At 51.3% G+C, this 19,228-nt stretch overlaps 1 protein-coding gene across 1 annotated transcript in view; it reads right to left on the minus strand.

Moving 5' to 3' along the window:
- The window catches only part of necab2 (N-terminal EF-hand calcium binding protein 2), a 259,363-nt gene that overhangs the window by 136,355 nt on the left and 103,780 nt on the right, over positions 1-19,228 (minus strand). The window contains exons 5-6 of the mRNA XM_070896707.1: positions 17,379-17,497; positions 14,051-14,130 (exon numbers count right to left, since the gene is read on the minus strand). Coding sequence (XP_070752808.1) covers positions 14,051-14,130; positions 17,379-17,497 — 199 coding nt within the window. The remainder of the gene's footprint in view (positions 1-14,050; positions 14,131-17,378; positions 17,498-19,228) is intronic.

Consider the following 19,228-nt stretch of genomic DNA (forward strand, 5'->3'; position numbering starts at 1 on the left):
CGATGAGGAGAATGGTTTCACGCAGCGAGCTGTTCGGATCTGGAGTACACTGCCTGACAGGAGGCAGGAGGCAGACTCTATATATTTCAAAAGGCAGTTGGATAAATATGTGAAAAGGAGATGTTTTCGGAGCTGTGGAGAAAGAGCGGGGGAGTGGGACTAATTGGGTAGCTCTGTCAGAGCCGGCACAGACACACAAGGCCGAATAGCCTCCTTCTGTGCTCTATGATTTTATGATTCTATGATTACTGTTTCACACCGTTGAAGAAAGTATGCTGTACAATGAAGGACAATGGAAAAGATACTTGGGGTGGATTTTCCGCTCCTTTAGACTCCGTTTTTCATCCTAGAGCGGCGGCAATGGCAGGGGTGAGGTGTTCTGGGCGGGCGGTCAGCCTCCAGCGCCCCGAGGGGGGGTTTCTGGGGCCGGGGGGGATGTGGAGCAGCACGGCCCGGAACAGCTGCGCCGGTGTGCAATGCCCCTGGTTGTGACACCGGCGCGGTTTTTGAGTCCCGCTCAACCTGTCCGCCCCGCAGTGTGCCCCCAGCACCTCCCGCAGTGTGCCCCCAGCACCTCCCGCAGTGTGCCCCAGCACCTCCCGCAGTGTGCCCCCAGCACGTCCCACAGTGTGCCCCCAGCACCTCCCGCAGTGTGCCCCCAGCACCTCCCGCAGTGTGCCCCCAGCACGTCCCACAGTGTGCCCCCAACACGTCCCGCAGTGTCCCAGTGTGCCCCAGCACCTCCTGCAGTGTGCCCCCAGCACCTCCCGCAGTGTGCCCCCAGCACGTCCCGCAGTGTGCCCCCAGCACCTCCCGCAGTGTGCCCCCAGCACCTCCCGCAGTGTGCCCCCAGCACCTCCCGCAGTGTGCCCCCAACACGTCCCGCAGTGTCCCAGTGTGCCCCAGCACCTCCCGCAGTGTGCCCCCAACACGTCCCGCAGTGTCCCAGTGTGCCCCAGCACCTCCCGCAGTGTGCCCCCAGCACGTCCCGCAGTGTGCCCCCAGCACCTCCCGCAGTGTGCCCCAGCACCTCCCGCAGTGTGCCCCAGCACCTCCCGCAGTGTGCCCCAGCACCTCCCGCAGTGTGCCCCCAACACGTCCCGCAGTGTGCCCCAGCACGTCCCACAGTGTGCCCCCAGCACGTCCCGCAGTGTGCCCCCAGCACCTCCCGCAGTGTGCCCCCAGCATGTCCCACAGTGTGCCCCCAACACGTCCCGCAGTGTGCCAGTGTGCCCCAGCACCTCCCGCAGTGTGCCCCCAGCACCTCCCGCAGTGTGCCCCCAGCACCTCCCGCAGTGTGCCAGTGTGCCCCAGCACCTCCCGCAGTGTGCCCCCAGCACCTCCCGCAGTGTGCCCCAGCACCTCCCGCAGTGTGCCCCAGCACCTCCCGCAGTGTGCCCCCAGCACCTCCCGCAGTGTGCCCCAGCACCTCCCGCAGTGTGCCCCAGCACCTCCCGCAGTGTGCCCCAGCACCTCCCGCAGTGTGCCCCCAGCACCTCCCGCAGTGTGCCCCAGCACCTCCCGCAGTGTGCCCCAGCACAATTTGTGTTGTGATGGCATGGGCTATGTATTGGGAATGATTTTTTCAGGTCCCCCCCCCCCCCGAGGCATCTCTGGGCACGCTCCCGGCCTGGCTCTGTAGCTCGGGACCTTCCCCCCATGCTAACGCCCCAGGGTGGTGTACAACGCCTCCCTTAGCCCTGCGCCCCCTGTCTCAGGGCCCAGCCCAATGCTACTGACTGAGGTGCAAACTGTTCCCGCCCCAAAACATCAAAGCCGAAAATGCAGCCGTTGCGGGAATCCACAACAAAGGCAGCTGGCAGTAAGCTACGAGGGCAATAAACAGCAGCTAGCAGGTGATGCAGCGAGGAGGGGTAGAAACACAGCTCATTTACTCATTCTGAGGGGACAGGACTCAAACAGTTCAAAGCAGATGTCACTGAACAATGAAGCTCTCCGTCTCACGAAGCAGATGTATTGATCATTCAGAGTTGTATTCCCAGCTGAGATTGCAAGCGTCTCTTTCTGTAAAACTGGGTGTCTTACTGTCAATAAAAACAATTATTTATAAACCGTTTTCAGCCTTTGTCGATACTTACCTCTCATACCAAGAGCAGAGAGTTAAAAAAACGACATTTGAGTGCCCCACCACCCTCCATGTTCAAACACCGCAATATCTTGCAAGGTTCATCACCATGACAACCCAGATCCTGGACAGACTCCCCCGAAGTCCCAGTGGTTGAATACCCCACCCGGGCAGTAGTGAACATCCCAACCCTCCCTTCAATCCCCAGCCTGAGCCACTGAGCTCCATGGGCCACAGCCCCCAGGCTGGGGAGAGGGAACTCAGCCCCTTGCCCCGAGTGACCAAATTGTGCCACAATGGGGATGTTGCCTCGGTTGCCGGAGTTGAGTTTTTTTAACTCGAACATTACTGGAATGCCAGATTCAATACAGAAAGGGCGAGAAATATGCTCGCACCTCAGTTGGGGCAGTAACCCAGGCCGAGCGCTAATCTTAGCGCTTCGAAAAAGTTTGCTCCTTCCGCCCAGAAGTTGGTCAGAATGGGTCGAAGAGCTGGGGGGGGGGGGGATATATCAGCCATTGTACCCCAGAGCTGGGGTGGGGGAGGGATATATCAGCCGTTGTACCCCAGAGCTGGGGTGGGGGAGGGATATATCAGCCGTTGTACCCCAGAGCTGAGAGGGAGAGGGGGGGGGATATATCAGCCGTTGTACCCCAGAGCTGGAAGGGGGGGGAATATATCAACCGTTGTACCCCAGAGCTGGGGTAGGGGATATATCAACCGTTGTACCCCAGAGCTGGGAGGGGGGGTGAATATATCAGCCGTTGTACCCCAGAGCTGGGGTAGGGGATATATCAACCGTTGTACCCCAGAGCTGGGAGGGGGGGGGAATATATCAGCCGTTGTACCCCAGAGCTGGGGGGGGGGGCGGGATATATCAGCCGTTGTACCCCAGAGCTGGGGGGGGGCGGGATATATCAGCCATTGTACCCCAGAGCTGGGAGGGGGGGGGAATATATCAGCCGTTGTACCCCAGAGCTGGTGGGGGGGGGGGGATATATCAGCCGTTGTACCCCAGAGCTGGCGGGGTGGGGGGATATATCAGCCGTTGTACCCCAGAGCTGGGGGGGGCGGGATATATCAGCCGTTGTACCCCAGAGCTGGTGGGGGGGGGGGGATATATCAGCCGTTGTACCCCAGAGCTGGGGGGGGGGGGATATATCAGCCGTTGTACCCCAGAGCTGGGGGAGGGGTGGCGATAACGAAAATGCCAGCGCTAAATTTAACCGAGTCATTGCACCTGCACGGAACTCCAAGTCAGATCCCGGGAAAAACCGCGTCTTAAAGGCACAGCACAATAACACACCCAGTAAAGTTTTAAAAATCACTTATTCGCAAGCTGAACTCTAATGTCTGTCTGCCGCTGCAAACTGGGAGACTCACACACCGTGCTGTGTAAACCTTGCACTGAGTGTGACTGAGACTCACGCACCGTGCTGTGTAAACCTTGTACTGAGTGTGACTGAGACTCACACACCGTGCTGTGTAAACCTTGTGTTGAGTGTGACTGAGACTCACACACCGTGCTGTGTGTAAACCTTGCACTGAGTGTGACTGAGACTCACACACCGTGCTGTGTGTAAACCTTGCACTGAGTGTGACTGAGACTCACACACCGTGCTGTGTGTAAACCTTGCACTGAGTGTGACTGAGACTCACGCACCGTGCTGTGTGTAAACCTTGCACTGAGTGTGACTGAGACTCACACACCGTGCTGTGTGTAAACCTTGCACTGAGTGTGACTGAGACTCACGCACCGTGCTGTGTGTAAACCTTGCACTGAGTGTGACTGAGACTCACACACCGTGCTGTGTGTAAACCTTGCACTGAGTGTGACCTCCCGATCGAAGCGTTTCCTTATCCCTTTAAGCAGCGCCCAGTTACTGACTCTGCAAGCCTGGACCCACTGTTGTCCCAGACGGTGTTGTTGGTGGGTGCTCAATTAGGCGCACACACCGAATTTATCGACCGGGGCACAAGCGTGGGCATTTCACCAGGAATCCGTCAGGATCAGAGCGATCGTCAGCAGCCGGGCGCTAGCCGTGAGCCGCTAATGAATTTCCGGTCAGGGCGCTAAATGCTGAGCTCCCGGCAGGACCCTCTTACGCTCCCATTAACCCCCCTCTGGCCGCTAACTGAGGCATTAGACAACCGTAAATCCAGCCCAAGGAGTTAGCTCCTTAAAGCTGCATGCAGCATTGCATTTCTCGACAGTCAGCTAGCGGCCCAGGTCCAATCGTGATTTGCCTGTGAGAGGGAGCGCTGCTTTGCACAATCACAAATACCGGGACTTTCTGTTGGGGTTCTCCCGATCTCCCAGTCGGAAACCCCGGAGGACAGGCCCGTTTCTGCATTTCTCCAGCTGTTGCAATTCAGGCAGGAGATCGGACGCCCGCTGGAGATTCCGGCCGCTCTTGTGCTGTTAAGAAGAGGACCACCAACAGTCTATTCGAACCACGCTCGGGGCTGTCAGCACATCGCAGCCAACTTCCACATTAATGAACACGCTATTTGCCGATTAGCGTCAACAACACTTCAATCACAGACATTGGTCAGAGTAATGCCAGGATTCAAACATAAAGGGAGCTGCAACGTTTTGAACAACTTTGTTTTTAAACCCCACCTAATGCTGCTGCCGTGTTTTCTAATTAAAAGAGCATTATTTCAGTTTACACGACAATTAAACGCTCTGCCCTCTGCCCTTGTGGCACTGCTTCACAGCGATCCAGCCACTCATGCGGGAACAGGAAGAACAGGGTCATGGTGCCATACACTCAGGGTGCACCAGCTCTTGCCCCTTGAGGTTGGGTGGCTCGGGGGGTGTTGATAAGACAGAAGGAAGCCAGGTTAGGTACGGGTGAGGCAGAGAGCACGGATGGGGCAGAGCGCCATCCTTAAGAACAGGGACGAGAGCAAAAATGAAAGGCAGTCAGAAGAAAATAAGGTCAAGTTAAACTGAAGCGTCACAGAGTGAGGCATTGCACGTGAAGGGCTTGTGAATGTGCAGTCTATTTATTGTGAAACCTGTCTGATGGTTAATTGGATAGAAAGTCGATTAATTGTAATTACTGTCAAACTGAGTTTGACTATTACAGAAGTATTCTTTGCAGTTTAATTGATATTCTTCTACATAATTCAGTGTGATAATAATGGCATCAGTGATACAACAAACTTGAAAGAGATTGATGCAGTAACTGTATCAATTAAATATCCAATTAAAACCAAGATAAAGTGAGATTAAAATTTTTAATGTAGAGTTTAATGCCACTTATTTTTGAAAGGTTTGACAGCTCAAATCCACACGAGCTGTTATTGAGGAGGGGATGTCCCACAGTGGGGACGCGTTCTCAGCCTGGCTTAACCCCTCCTCAATAACAGCTCGGTGGGCCATTCACAGACCGCCATCTCACGGGCAGGGGGATGATCCTCCAGTCAGCCCCGACTCAAACCTGAATCCGGCCGGGTTCACGCCAAATCTACTGACTTCAATGGAGCGTGACACTGGGCGAGGAGCATAAACGCTCTCCGGCCCGAACCAGTCCCATTCCTGCCGGGCGTCTTGGGTTAAAATCGGGGTGCGTGGTATCTGTGGTTTTGCCGAGCTGCAGGAAGAAGTGTGGTCTGTATTTTAAAGCCTGAACCAGCTTCGTTTCGAAGGCCTGAGAAGCTAATCTTCTCTCTCAGAGCCCTTAGGTACCGAGTAACGGATACCGGTAACGAACAAACCTACATTTCTACAGCCCCTTTCATGACCTCAGACCGTTCCGAATCACTTCACAGCCAATGAAGTATTTTTGGAGTGCAGTCACTGTTGGAATGTGGGAAACGCGGCAGCCAATTTACGCACAGCAAGCTCCCACAAACAGCAATGTAATAATGACCCGGATAATCTGCTTTTGTGATATTGGTTGAGGGATAAATATTTCTCAGGACATCGGGGAGAACTGCCCTGCTCTTCTTTGAAATAATTCTGCGGGACCTTTTCCGCCCACCTGAGAGGGCAGACGGGCCTCCCTCAATTTAACGTCTCATCCGAAAGTTGCATCTTTATAGTTTTTCACACGTAGGATACAGGGAACGTGATTACTCCCACGGTGAAAACTGCCTGCCGTGTTTATTCCTGTATTTTATGTAAGCAAGTCAGCTGCTGGTCTGAATACTGTGCCTTGCCTCCACAAAGTGTATTTCAGCCCAGATTATATAAACAGAGGGAAGTTCGACATGCACCATGTGCAATATTTCAGCAGCCGGTGCAAGGCTACAATCCTTGCTCCGTCTTATCATCTAACTGAATGTTGTGCCAAAAAAGGGCGCACTCCCAATCATGGGGTGCATGAGGACCACTTATAGGAGTTATCGGCCACACTCAATCTGGGTGAATATCCAGGGTAAAAACTCAAGGATTGTAAGGAATGCTGGGAGTTGTGCGCACATGTGAGGTCAGAGCCAGGCACGGCGGTGTGATGCTCCATTTGGTTGAATAGCCTGCCGGAGCTCACCATCCACGTTCACAGGGGATGCTTGAGCATGTGGGCTGCAGCACCAGAGGAGATAAATTGATGGGGTGTTTATGTATCTGGACTTGTATATACTCTGTACAGCCACCAGAGGACTCATTCCCCGGAGTCTCAAGCGAATCCCATAATCCCTTGGGAGCACAGGCATTTAAGAGTGCTTCACAGGTTGGAGAGACACTCTAGAGACCTGCAATAAAAGACTAAGGTCACACTTCACTTTGAGCTCACAGTGTTCAGTCTGACTCTTTCTCCATACGCTACAACTGGCGACGAGATACAGATAGCGAACCCAAAGATGCAGAGAACAGTGGGCATCCTGGAGAAATTCTCGGAGGGGGATGATTGGGAAACTTTTGTGGAGCGACTCAACCAATACTTTGTAACCAATGAGCTAGATAGGGAAGAGAGCGTTGCCAAATGTAGAGCGATCCTCCTCACCGTCTGTGGGGCACCACCATATGGCCTCATGAAGAATCTGCTCACTCCAGCGAAACCCACAGAGAAATCATACGACGATTTGTGCACACTGGTCCGAGAGCATTTGAACCCGAAGGAAAGCGTTCTGATGACGAGGTACTGGTTCTACATCTACAAAAGGTCTGAAGGCCAGGAAGTGGTGAGTTATGTCGCCAAGCTAAGATGCCTTGCAGGACATTGCGAATTTGAAGGACATTTGGAGCACATGCTCAGAGACTTTTTCGTACATGGCATTGGCCACGAAACCATACTTCTCAAACTTTTGACTGTAGAGACCCCAACCTTGAGTAAGGCCATAGCGATAGCCCAGGCGTTCATTGCCACCAGTGACAATATTAAGCAAATCTCTCAGCACACAAGTGCTGCTACAAGTACTGTGAGCAAAGTGATGTTGTTTTCGAATCGTAACGGACAGGGCAGGTCACACATACCTGCAGCTACACGTTCGCAGATGTCTCAGAGTCCACCATCAAGGGTGATGAATGCAAGGCCATGAACACCTTGTTGGCGCTGCGGGGGTGATCATCGTTTCCATTCATGCCGATTCAAAGGATATGTTTGCAAATGCTGTGGAACAATGGGACACCTCCAACGAGTGTGCAGGCGAGCTGCTAGGCCTGTTAAACCTGCAAACCACCATGTTGCAGAGGAGGACAGATCCACAGAGGATCACGACGAAACAGAACCTCTGATCGAGGAGGCAGAGGTACATGGGGTGCACACATTCACCACGAATTGTCCCCGATAATGCTAAAGGTTGAACTAAATGGACTCCCAGTGTCAATGGAGCTGGATACGGGCGCGAGCCAGTCCATCATGGGTAAAAAGACTTTCGAAAGGTTGTGGTGCAACAAGGCCTCAAGGCCAGTCTTAACTCCAATTCGCACAAAACTAAGAACTTACACAAAAGAACTGATTCCTGTAACCGGCAGTGCTAACGTAAAGGTCTCCTACGATGGAGCGGTGCACAAGCTACCACTATGGGTGGTACCGGGCGATGGTCCCACGCTACTCCGCAGCAGCTGGCTGGGAAAGATACGCTGGAATTGGGACGATGTCCGAGCGCTATCGCCCGCTGACGACACTTCGTGTGCCCAGGTCTTCAACAAATTTCCTTTGCTGTTCGAACCAGGCATTGGGAAATTCCAAGGAGCAAAAGTGCAGATCCACCTAATTCCGGGGATGCGACCCATCCATCACAAGGCGAGAGCAGTGCCGTACATGATGAGAGAAAGGGTAGAGATCGAGCTAGACCGGCTACAAAGGGAGGGCATCATTTCACCGATCGAGTTCAGCGAGTGGGCCAGTCCTATTGTCCCAGTCCTCAAGGGAGACGGCACCGTCAGAATCTGTGGCGATTACAAAGTAACTATCAATCGTTTCTCCCTGCAGGACCAATACCCACTTCGAAAAGCCGACGACCTTTTTGCAACGCTGGCGGGAGGAAAGACGTTCAAGAAGCTGGATCTGACCTCGGCCTACATGACGCAGGAACTGGAGGAATCTTCGAAGGCCCTCACCTGCATCAACAGATGCCTGTTTGGAATCCGATTGGCGGCGGCGATATTCCAGAGAAACATGGAAAGTTTACTGAAGTCGGTCCCGCACACCGTGGTCTTCCAGGACGACATCTTGGTCACAGGCCGGAACACAGTTGAGCATCTGTAGAACCTGGAGGAGGTTCTTAGTCGACTCAATCGCATGGGGCTCAGGATAAAACGCTTGAAGTACGTTTTCCTGGCACCTGAAATGGAGTTCTTGGGAAGGAGGATTGCGGCGGATGGCATCAGGCCCACCAACGCGAAGACGGTGGCAATCGAGAACACACTGAGGCCACAGAATGTGACAGAGCTACGGTCATTCCTGGGACTCTTGAACTACTTTGGTAACTTCTTACCGGGTCTCAGCACCCTGCTAGAACCACTACATGTCTTACTACGAAAAGGGGGTGAATGGGTTTGGGGCAAAAGCCAAGAAAATGCCTTTGTAAAAGCGAGAAAACTGTTATGCTCAAACAAATTGCTTGTGTTGTATGATCCATGTAAGCGTTTGGTACTAGCATGTGATGCGTCGTCTTGCAACAAGCTAATGATTTCGGGAAACTGCAACCGGTTGCTTATGCATCCAGGAGTCTGTCTAAGACCGAGAGAGCCTACAGCATGATTGAAAAAGATGCATTAGTGTGTGTCTATGGGGTAAAGAAAATGCATCAATATCTGTTTGGGCTAAAATTCGAATTGGGAACTGACCATAAGCCACTTATATCCCTGTTCTCCGAGAGTAATCCAGAGATGGGCGCTCACACTGTCCGCATACAATTATGCCATCCGCCACAGGCCAGGCACAGAAAACTGCGCCGATGCTCTCAGTAGGCTGCCATTGCCCATCACGGGGATGGAAATGGCACAGCCCACAGCTCTAGCCATGGTTATGGAAGCATTTGAGAGTGAGCAATCACCCGTCACTGCCCGCCAGATCAAAACCTGGACAAGCAGGACACCTTATTATCTCTAGTCAAAAGCTGTGCGCTTCACAGGAGCTGGTCCAGTGTCCCAGTGGAAATGCAGGAAGAGATAAAGCCATTCCAGCGGCGCAAAGATGAAATGTCTCTACAGGCAGACTGCCTTCTATGGGGCAATCGAGTAGTGGTCCCCAAGGAGGGCAGAGACACCTTCATCAATGACCTCGACAGTACCCATCCAGGCATTGTAATGATGAACGCGATAGCCAGATCCCACGTGTGGTGGCCCGGCATCGATGTGGACAGAGTCCTGCGTTCACAGATGTAATACATGCTCGCAGTTAAGCGATGTACCCAGGGAGGCGCTGCTAAGTTTATGGTCTTGGCCCTCCAAACAATGGTCTAGGGTACACGTCGACTATGCAGGCCCGTTCTTGGATAAAATGTTCCTTGTGGTTGTAGACGCATACTCCAAGTGTATTGAATGTGAGATAATGTCGGCTAGCACGTCCGCTGCTACTACTGAAAGCCTGCGGGCCATGTTTGCCACACACGGCCTACCCGATGTCCTGGTGAGCGACAGCGGGCCATGTTTTACCAGTGCTGAGTTCAAAGAATTCATGACCCGTAACGGGATCAAACATGTCACATCTGCCCCGTTTAAACCAGCGTCCAATGGTCAGGCAGAGAGAGCAGTGCAAACCATCAAGCAAGGCTTGAAGAGGGTAACTGAAGGCTCACTGCAGACTTGCCTATCCAGAGTCCTGCTTAGCTACCACACGAGACCCCACTCACTCACTGGGATCCCGCCTGCTGAACTGCTCATGAAAAGAGTACTTAAGACAAGGCTCTCGTTAGTTCACCCTGATCTACATGAACAGGTAGAGAGCAGGCGGCTTCAACAAAGTGTAGACCATGATAGCGCAAATGTGTCATACGAGATTGAAATCAATGATCCTGTATTTGTATTAAATTATGGACAAGGTCCCAAGTGGCTTCCCGGCACTGTCGTGGCCAAAGAGGGGAGCAGGGTGTTTCGGGTCAAACTTTCAAATGGACTCATTCACCGGAAACACTTGGACCAAATCAAACTCAGATTCACGGACTATCCTGAGCAACCCACCTTGGACCCTACTTTTTTTGATCCCCCAACATACACACCAGTGGCAACCGGCACCACGGTTGACCACGAAGCAGAACCCATCATCCACAGCAGCCCAGCAGGGCCCAGCACACCAGGCAGCCCAGCAAGGCCAGCTGCACGGCAGCCCAGCGAGGGCCCAACAAATGATTCAACAACACCAGCTTTCACACCGAGACAATCAACCAGGGCAAGATGGGCCCCAGATCGACTCACATTGTAAATAGTTACACTCTTGACTTTAGGGGGGAATGTTGTTATATATGTGGACTTATATTTACTCTGTACAGCCACCAGAGGGCTCATTCCCCGGAGTCCCAAGGGACTCATAATCCCTTGGGAGCACAGGTATTTAAGGAGGCTTCACAGGTTGGAGAGGCACTCTGGAGACCTGCAATAAAAGACTAAGATCACACTTTACTTTGAGCTCACAGTGTTCAGTCTGACTCTTTCTCCATACACAACAGGGGGGGGCAATGGATACCAGATCTGCAAGGAGTTAATATTTCTGGCTCTCTACGAATGCTGTGTTCTGCCGCAGGGGCAGTTTAGAAAGCTGCTTCATATCTAGAATATGAAAAGTATTTTTCAAATGGCGGTGATTCAGATTCCGTCAGATAAAAAGGAACATTTTTGCTTTCACATCATTAAATATAATGAGACACTTTAGAAAAGGTTTTGCATCATTCTTTCTATGAATTTCACTGTTCGAGCTTCACGAAAGTCCTGAGTGGTTAAAGGCACTCGATAAAGGCAAGTTCTTTCGATTCAATTCCTTAACCATCTCAATATTCCTTTTAATGCCACGTGTCTCAAGTTTTATTATAAGCCTCTTCTGTGGCACCTTCTGAAAGTCAATGCATACAAATTCTGTCAAATTGGCTCAATGCCTGCACTCCAAGATTTCCTTAAACACGTCAGTCAAATTAGTCAAACGTGACCTTGCCTTTACATGCTGACCGTTCCAGATTAATCCTTGCCTTTCGAAAGTTTCACTCACAGTATCCAGCATTTTGGGCTCGAGCCGTTTAACCTCAACCGAGGCCCAAATGTTTCCCCCACGCCTTTTCTCCCATTCCCAAAGCTCCGATATAACCATCCCACGCCCATCTCTAACCAGTGATATAACCATCCCACACTCCCATTCCCAAACAGTGATATAACCATCCTACTCTCCCATTCCCAAACAGTGATATAACCATCCTACTCTCCCATTCCCAAACAGTGATATAACCATCCTACTCTCCCATTCCCAAACAGTGATATAACCATCCCACATGCCCATCTGTCAGATTATTTCGCAAAAACACTTGGACAAATCAGATGATTGCCCCCCTTCCCCCGACAGGATTTTGGGCAGTATTACTCCTGCGTCTGGAGATTTTTCCTCATTTTGAATATTTCACATGAACACAGGCCCTTACTGTGATTGGCAGTTCCCTATGTGCAATGGGTTTGGTCGTCTCCACTGAGTTCACAGTGGGTGTGTCCCTGCCCTGGGAGTGTTTGATGGGGAAGTGTAGAGGGAGCTTTACCCTGTGTCTAACCCATGCTGTACCTGCCCTGGGAGTGTTTGATGGGGATGTGTAGAGAGAGCTTTACTCTGTATCTAACCCCCTGTACCAGCCCTGGGAGTGTTTGATGGGACAGTGTAGAGGGAGCTTTACTCTGTATCGAACCCCATGCTGTACCTGCCCTGGGAGTGTTTGATGGGGAAGTGTAGAGGGAGCTTTACTCTGTATCTAACCCGTGCTGTACCTGCCCTGGGAGTGTTTGACGCGACAGTGTAGAGGGAGCTTTACTCTGTATCTAACCCTGCGCTGTACCTCCCCTGGGAGTGTTTGATGGGACAGTGTAGATGCAGTGCTGAAAGAACCTGCATTTATATAGTATCCTTTGGCCTTTCTAAAATGCTTCACAACCACTAATTTTGAGTATAATCATCATTGTTGCCTGGCAACAACAGGAAACGGATGTAAAGGAAAACTAAAATCTGGGAGGAAGTACTGTGGGAAACTAAAACGGATCTAAAAACATTATTTTATATATTTCTGTACATGTCATCTTTCTCCCTGACCATCGTGGTCTCCTTGCCTTCAGGCCCTTCCAGTCAGTGGCAGGGTGCTGTACTGTAGGGGCTCTGTCTATTTTGATGGAGCAGTTCTGGAGGCTACCTCCCTGCACTGCAGGTTCAGTATATTATCTGCCCTTGGATCCCGGAGACAAGCCCCAATCTGGCCTACAGTGCCTGAGAAAAGCCTAAATCTGGGCCTACAGTGACTGTGAAAAGCCTAAATCTGGGCCTACAGTGACTGTGAAAAGCCTAAATCTGGGCCTATAGTCTGAGAAAAGCCTAAATCGGGCCTATAGACTGAAAAAAGCCTAAATCTGGGCCTACAGTGACTGAAAAAAAGCCTAAAGCTAGGCCTACAGTGACTGAGAAAAAGCTGTGTCCGATATTTGACCTATTTTACACCTGACTAAAAATAGTGGATGAAGGAATGGTTCACAAGCGTCTCAGCTGATATCATTTGGAATTCACAACCTCAGGATGGCCCAAAGCGCTTTACAGCCAATGAAATACTTTTTGAAGCGTAGCCACTGTTGTAATGTAGCAAACGCAGCAGCCAAGTTGCATACAGCAAGCTCCCACACACAGCAATGAGATAAATGACCAGATAATCTGCATTTTTTTTAATGATGTTAGTTGAGGGATAAATCTTGGCCAGGACACTGGGCAGAAATCCCCTGCTCTTCCTGGAAATAGTGCCAGGGGATCTGTACCCTCCACCTGAGGGGGGCAGATGGGGCTTTGGTTTAACGTCTCACCCGAGGGCAGGGAGACAGGGAGGTGAGCCTGGCTTTCCTCCCCGATATAAGAGCTACGATCTCCTGATCCGTCATTGAGAGGAAGAGGGGGTTCAACAGATGAAGCCACCGGATCTGAGAAAAGCCTGCTCCTGGGGAGGGAATGGGGGCTCAGTGCTGGGGCAGGCGGATTCGCTGCATATCCAGCTGGTATTGGGGTATCCTGGTGGTCAGAGGGGTGAGTGAGCTGCCCTCAGTGTAGTGTGATACGTCCACCTCCAATGTGTTCGATGGAGCCCCCAACCCCACCAGTGATATTACAGGACGGCCTTGCACTGGTGAGGGGGACCCATTTCTCAGGGCGCATCTTTACCCGAGTACAAATTGGGACACTGTCCCGTCAAACACTCCCCTCGTCCCTCGGACTTTCCAAACCCCTGCCACTGCTGGCGTGCCACTGCTGCGGTGGCCCAGGTTAGCACTGGGCCGGGATCAGCTGGGGTAAGTGGTCGGAGATGAGTTCTGACCCCAGTCTGTCACAGCCCAACTCTGTTCCTCACCTTGTTCTCCAGGCGACCAATCAGCTCAGCCAACCTGTTGATCTGCAATTCAAGGCCTTCTTCTCTGTTGGGCGGGAGGGCTGCAGGAGAACACAAACACGCTTCGTGGTTACAATCTCACCTGCCACAAACCGCGCACATATTATCTCCACCCACTGCTCAGTGGGTACATGCACCGCCCGCTGGGATACTAATCCACAGACACCACATGCTCCCAGGGTCCAGCCCTGGTCTCACGGCCGGCCTCAGTGTCTCATAGCTGAGGCAAAGTGGACAAATCACCAGCTTTCCCTCTCCTGATCATTATCTGGAAACGCTTGCAGGTTCCATATCTAACCCATGCTGTACCCACCCTGAGGGGGTTTGATTGATCAATGTAGATACAGAGTAAAGCTCCCTCTACACTGTCCCATCAAACACTCCCAGGGCAGGTACAGCACTGGGTTAGATACAGAGTAAAGCTCCCTCTACACTGTCCCATCAAACACTCCCAGGACAGGTACAGCACGGGGTTAGATACAGAGTAAAGCTCCCTCTACACTGTCCCATCAAACACTCCCAGGACAGGTACAGCACTGGGTTAGATACAGAGTAAAGCTCTCTCTATACTGTCCCATCAAACACTTCCAGGTCGGTGCGAGCCTAGATTAAGACTTGCATTACAATGTCTCCTAATTGGTCAGTTGGTAAATTTGTTTGACTGAGCGACACAGAACAGAAACTCCTCGGTTAAAATTCTCATCCACCTTTTCAAATCCCTCCATGGCCTCGCCCCTGCCGATCTCTGTAACCTCCTCCGGGCCTACAGCCCTCAGAGATCTCAGCGTTCCTCCAATTCTGGCTACTTACACATTCCCCAACCCCACCACCCCGCAACTGGTGGCCCTTCCTTCTGTTATCTAAGTCTTCAGCTTTGGAATTCCCTCCCGAAACCTCTCTGCCTTGCTATCTCTCCTCCGTTAAGATCCTCCTTAAAAGGGTTTGTTCACCTGCCCGAGTGTCCTTCTTTGGCTGAGGGCAGTGTCAGTGTTGGAGTTGGATTCGGCTCCTGTGGAGCACCTTCAGATATTGTCTGTAAAATAAATGCCCCTTAATAGATGATGCGAATTCAAAATACAGGCGCTGTATAAATGCAAGTTGATATAATGGAACACTTTCGTCAGGAGGAATTATCCGGGAGACATCTTGGCCGGCACGGACACTATAGGCCGAAATGGCCTCCTTCCGTGATGTAAATTTTCATAATTCAAGAGACAGCATTACAACATCTGATAAAGGGTTATTGTAGTCAGGGGAAAGTGTATGTGACACGGTTTGAATTGTCTGTTGAAGGGGCATTGTCTTCGAGACAAGGTGGGAGGCGAGAACAGTGAACCACCATACAGCTGAAAGGACACTCCACTGATGCTGCGAAGGGTGTTTATCAAAGATAAATTGAAGCACTGACCACACTTGATCAGCTCCGCTGGGAAGGCCACATTGTCCGCACGCCTGATACGAGACTCCGAAAGCAAGCGCTTTACTCAGAACTCCTTCACGGCAAGGGAGCCAAAGGTGGGCAGAGGAAACATTTCGGACATGCTCAAAGCCTCCCTGATAAAGTGAACATCCCCACTGACACCTGGGAGTCCCTGGCCAAAGACCACCCTAAGTGGAGGAAGTGCATCCGGGTCGGCGCTGAGCACCTCGAGTCTCATCGCCGAGAGCATGCAGAAATCAAGCGCAGGCAGCGGAAGGAGCGTGCGGCAAACCAGTCCCACCCACCCTTTCCCTCAACAACTGTCTGTCCCACCTGTGACAGGGACTGTAATTCCTGTATTAGACTGTTCAGCCACCTAAGGACTCATTTTTAGAGTGGAAGCAAGTCTTCCTCGACTCTGAGGGACTGCCTATGATGATGATGATGATGATTTCCCCACAGTACTTCCTCCCAGATTTTAGTTTTCCTTTACACCCGTTTACTGTTGTTGCCAGGCAACAATGACAATTACACTCAAAATGAGCAGTTGTGAAGCATTACTTGATTCCGAGGGACTGCCGATGATGGTGATGATGACGATGATGATGAAGAATAAACAAATAAAGACACAGCCTCTAACTGCAGCCTGCCGTGAATGCCCTTGCCCACATACACAGTCTAACACACAGAACGGTGACAACCGATTTAAAATCTCAGTCACAGAGATTGTGCGGTATAAAATATTATTTAGTGCAACAGAGCATGTTCCACTGATTTAATGATGTGAAGATTATAAGTGTCATCACGAAACAATTATACTTCCCAATCTGATGACACTTTCTATCCCCCTGCTCTTTCGTCACAGACAGACTCTCAGTCTGCAGACAGAAAACCAATCCATCCGACCCACTGAACACTGAGTGGTACAATCACACGTATTACAGGCAATCGCTCCAACTCGCTCTAATTTAAACACCAGGTACATTCTTTCAACCCCAAATTGTAAATAAATTCAGTTTGCCAACTGCTACATTTTGCAATTGATTAAATGCAGTGCACAGGGTTGCTGTATTTCCGCCCACCTCCTGATGGTGATGCCCCTCCTGGTGTACAGTGAGTGTCACAAGCTGTCACACTGAGACCGCTCCACTCCTCCCCAACACAGCTTGCACACACGTGACACTCAGGATCACTGGAACCATGAGGAGAGGAACCTCTGGGAGAGCAAACCTCCTATCTCACGGATCCCAGCTCCACAATTCAATCTCGTTCACAGCAGCAAGTGTTTCCCCCAGTCACTAACACACACTTACCCCGGTCACTGGAACACACACTTACCCAGGACACTAACACACACTTACACCGGTCACTGGAACACACACTTACCCAGGACACTAACACACACTTACACCGGTCACTAACACACACTTACACCGGTCACTAACACACACTTAGCCTGGTCACTAACACACACTTAGCCTGGTCACTAACACACACTTACCCCGGTCACTAACACACACTTACCCCGGTCACTGGAACACACACTTACCCAGGACACTAACACACACTTACCCCGGTCACTGGAACACACTTACCCCGGTCACTGGAACACACACTTACCCCGGTCACTGGAACACACACTTACCCCATTCACTAACACACACTTACCCCATTCACTAACACACACTTACCCCTGTCACTAACACACACTTACCCCTGTCACTAACACACACTTACCCCTGTCACTAACACACACTTACCCCAGTCACTAACACACACTTACCCCAGTCACTAGGACTCACTTACCCATCACTAGGACTCACTTATCCATCACTAGGACTCACTCTAGCCCGGGTGACAGACACGTACCTAAGTCAGTTTTCAGTTTCTTGTCTTTGGCGGACATCCTGTTGAGTGCCGTGTTGCCTGACCCCTCCTTGCTGTACCAGCTCTCCACCACTCCATGGCTTGGCTTGCTGTCATAGTACCTGTAAAGGTGGACATCAATTTATTCCAGTTACCAAAGCCTTTCGACATTCACATTCCTCTCCCATTCTGCCTTTTCTCTTACTGGGTAGATTTTCCCACAACCCGACATGAACCCACAGATACCTGTACATGGGAAGACTGTGATTGCCCCTCTCGGTCCGTTATGCTTAACTCTCCTGCCACCCTACTGTAAAGTGTTGTGTCACAGAATATGTAAGCACTTCATTCCCATGTGAGACTTTATCTGTTAGCCGAGGAAGAGGAGCTGTGTGAGTTCCTGTTGTGTGTGACGGGACTGTACGGTGTGTGTATAGAATTGGAGGGCGGAAAGCTCAACGGCGAAGGAGCTCAGAAAGGGACATCGGCTCAGGTGAGGAGTCATTTTCTCTGCTTTATTTGTCTGCTGTCTTGTTCCTGTTTGTAAAACAATTAAGAGTTTGATTTTCAGACCGGTCTGAGGGGCAATCGCAAGATTGGAGGAATGCATCATGTTGTGCACCCAATTCCTTCTGCCCCCGATTTACAACCTGGCTGCACAACAAGGCAGGTCTTCCTGGTCGGTGCTCAGGTCTGAGGATTGATGATATTCTGCTCGCCAAGCTCTCATACCCTGGCACCAGACAGCACGATCCACTCCAATATGGCAGAGCCAGAGGGCTGCGGAGGCCCAACCTCCGAGTATATTCAAGACTGAGATCGATAGATTTTTGGAGTCCAGTGAAATCAAGGGATATGGGGACAGGGTGGGAACGTGGAGTTGAGGTAGACCAGCCGTGATCTCATTGAATGGCGGAGCAGGCTCGAGGGGCTGAATGGCCTCCTCCCGCTCCTATTTCTTACGTTAACCTCATTAAGGCCCCAGAAATTCCCGAAGAGGTAAAAAGAAAGAAATAAAGACAGAAAGTGCTGCAAATCTCAGTGGGGTCAGGCAGCATCTGTGGAGAGGGAAACAGAGTTAACGTTTCAGGTCGATGACCCTTCGTCAGAAAGTTCCGATGAACGGTCCCAGACCCGAAACATTAACTCTGTTTCTCTCTCCACAGATGCTGCCCGACCCGCTGAGATTTCCAGCAGTTTGTGTTTTGATTCCAGATTCCAGCATCCGCAGTATTTTGCTTTTGAAAAAGAAAGACTTGCAATTATATAGCACCTTCAGCGACCGTCAGACGTCTCAAAGTGCTTGGCAGCCAATGAAGTACTTTGGCGTGTAGTCAGGGTTGTAATGGGGCAGGGCGAGGCGAGAACCAGTGCTGTGCAATCTCTGGTTACAATTGGATAGTGAGGGCCGTCCCACTCAGCTGGCCAATGGGGGAGAGGCATTGGAGGAGGGCACAGCAAGAGGCTGGATATGGGAATCGAGAGCACCCAACACAGAATCCAGTCTCAGACAAAGCAGCAGGGACATTGCAAGTCCCGGAGATGGGAAGTCAAACTTGAGCAGAGTCGGAAATTTGCCCTGACCAGAGTTACGCTGTCGGGAGATCGAGCTCGGAATCAGAGTCATTCAACTAAATATCAAAGCAGATCTTTCCGGAAACGTCACGATTTGGAGCTTCCGGGAACGTTCCCATCTCTCCCGCTCAGATCAAAGCCCAAAGGCCCAGCACCGATCACCTTTTAGCTCAGCATCACTCCATCCCAAGTCGGACAAAAGCATGCGGCCAGGTCACTGTGGACATATGTTGGATGTGAATGAGCTGTGTCCTTTCTCACCTGTCGGTCCGACACAT

The sequence above is a fragment of the Pristiophorus japonicus genome, chromosome 13 (assembly GCF_044704955.1).
Source record: "Pristiophorus japonicus isolate sPriJap1 chromosome 13, sPriJap1.hap1, whole genome shotgun sequence".
Taxonomy (NCBI): domain Eukaryota; kingdom Metazoa; phylum Chordata; class Chondrichthyes; family Pristiophoridae; genus Pristiophorus; species Pristiophorus japonicus.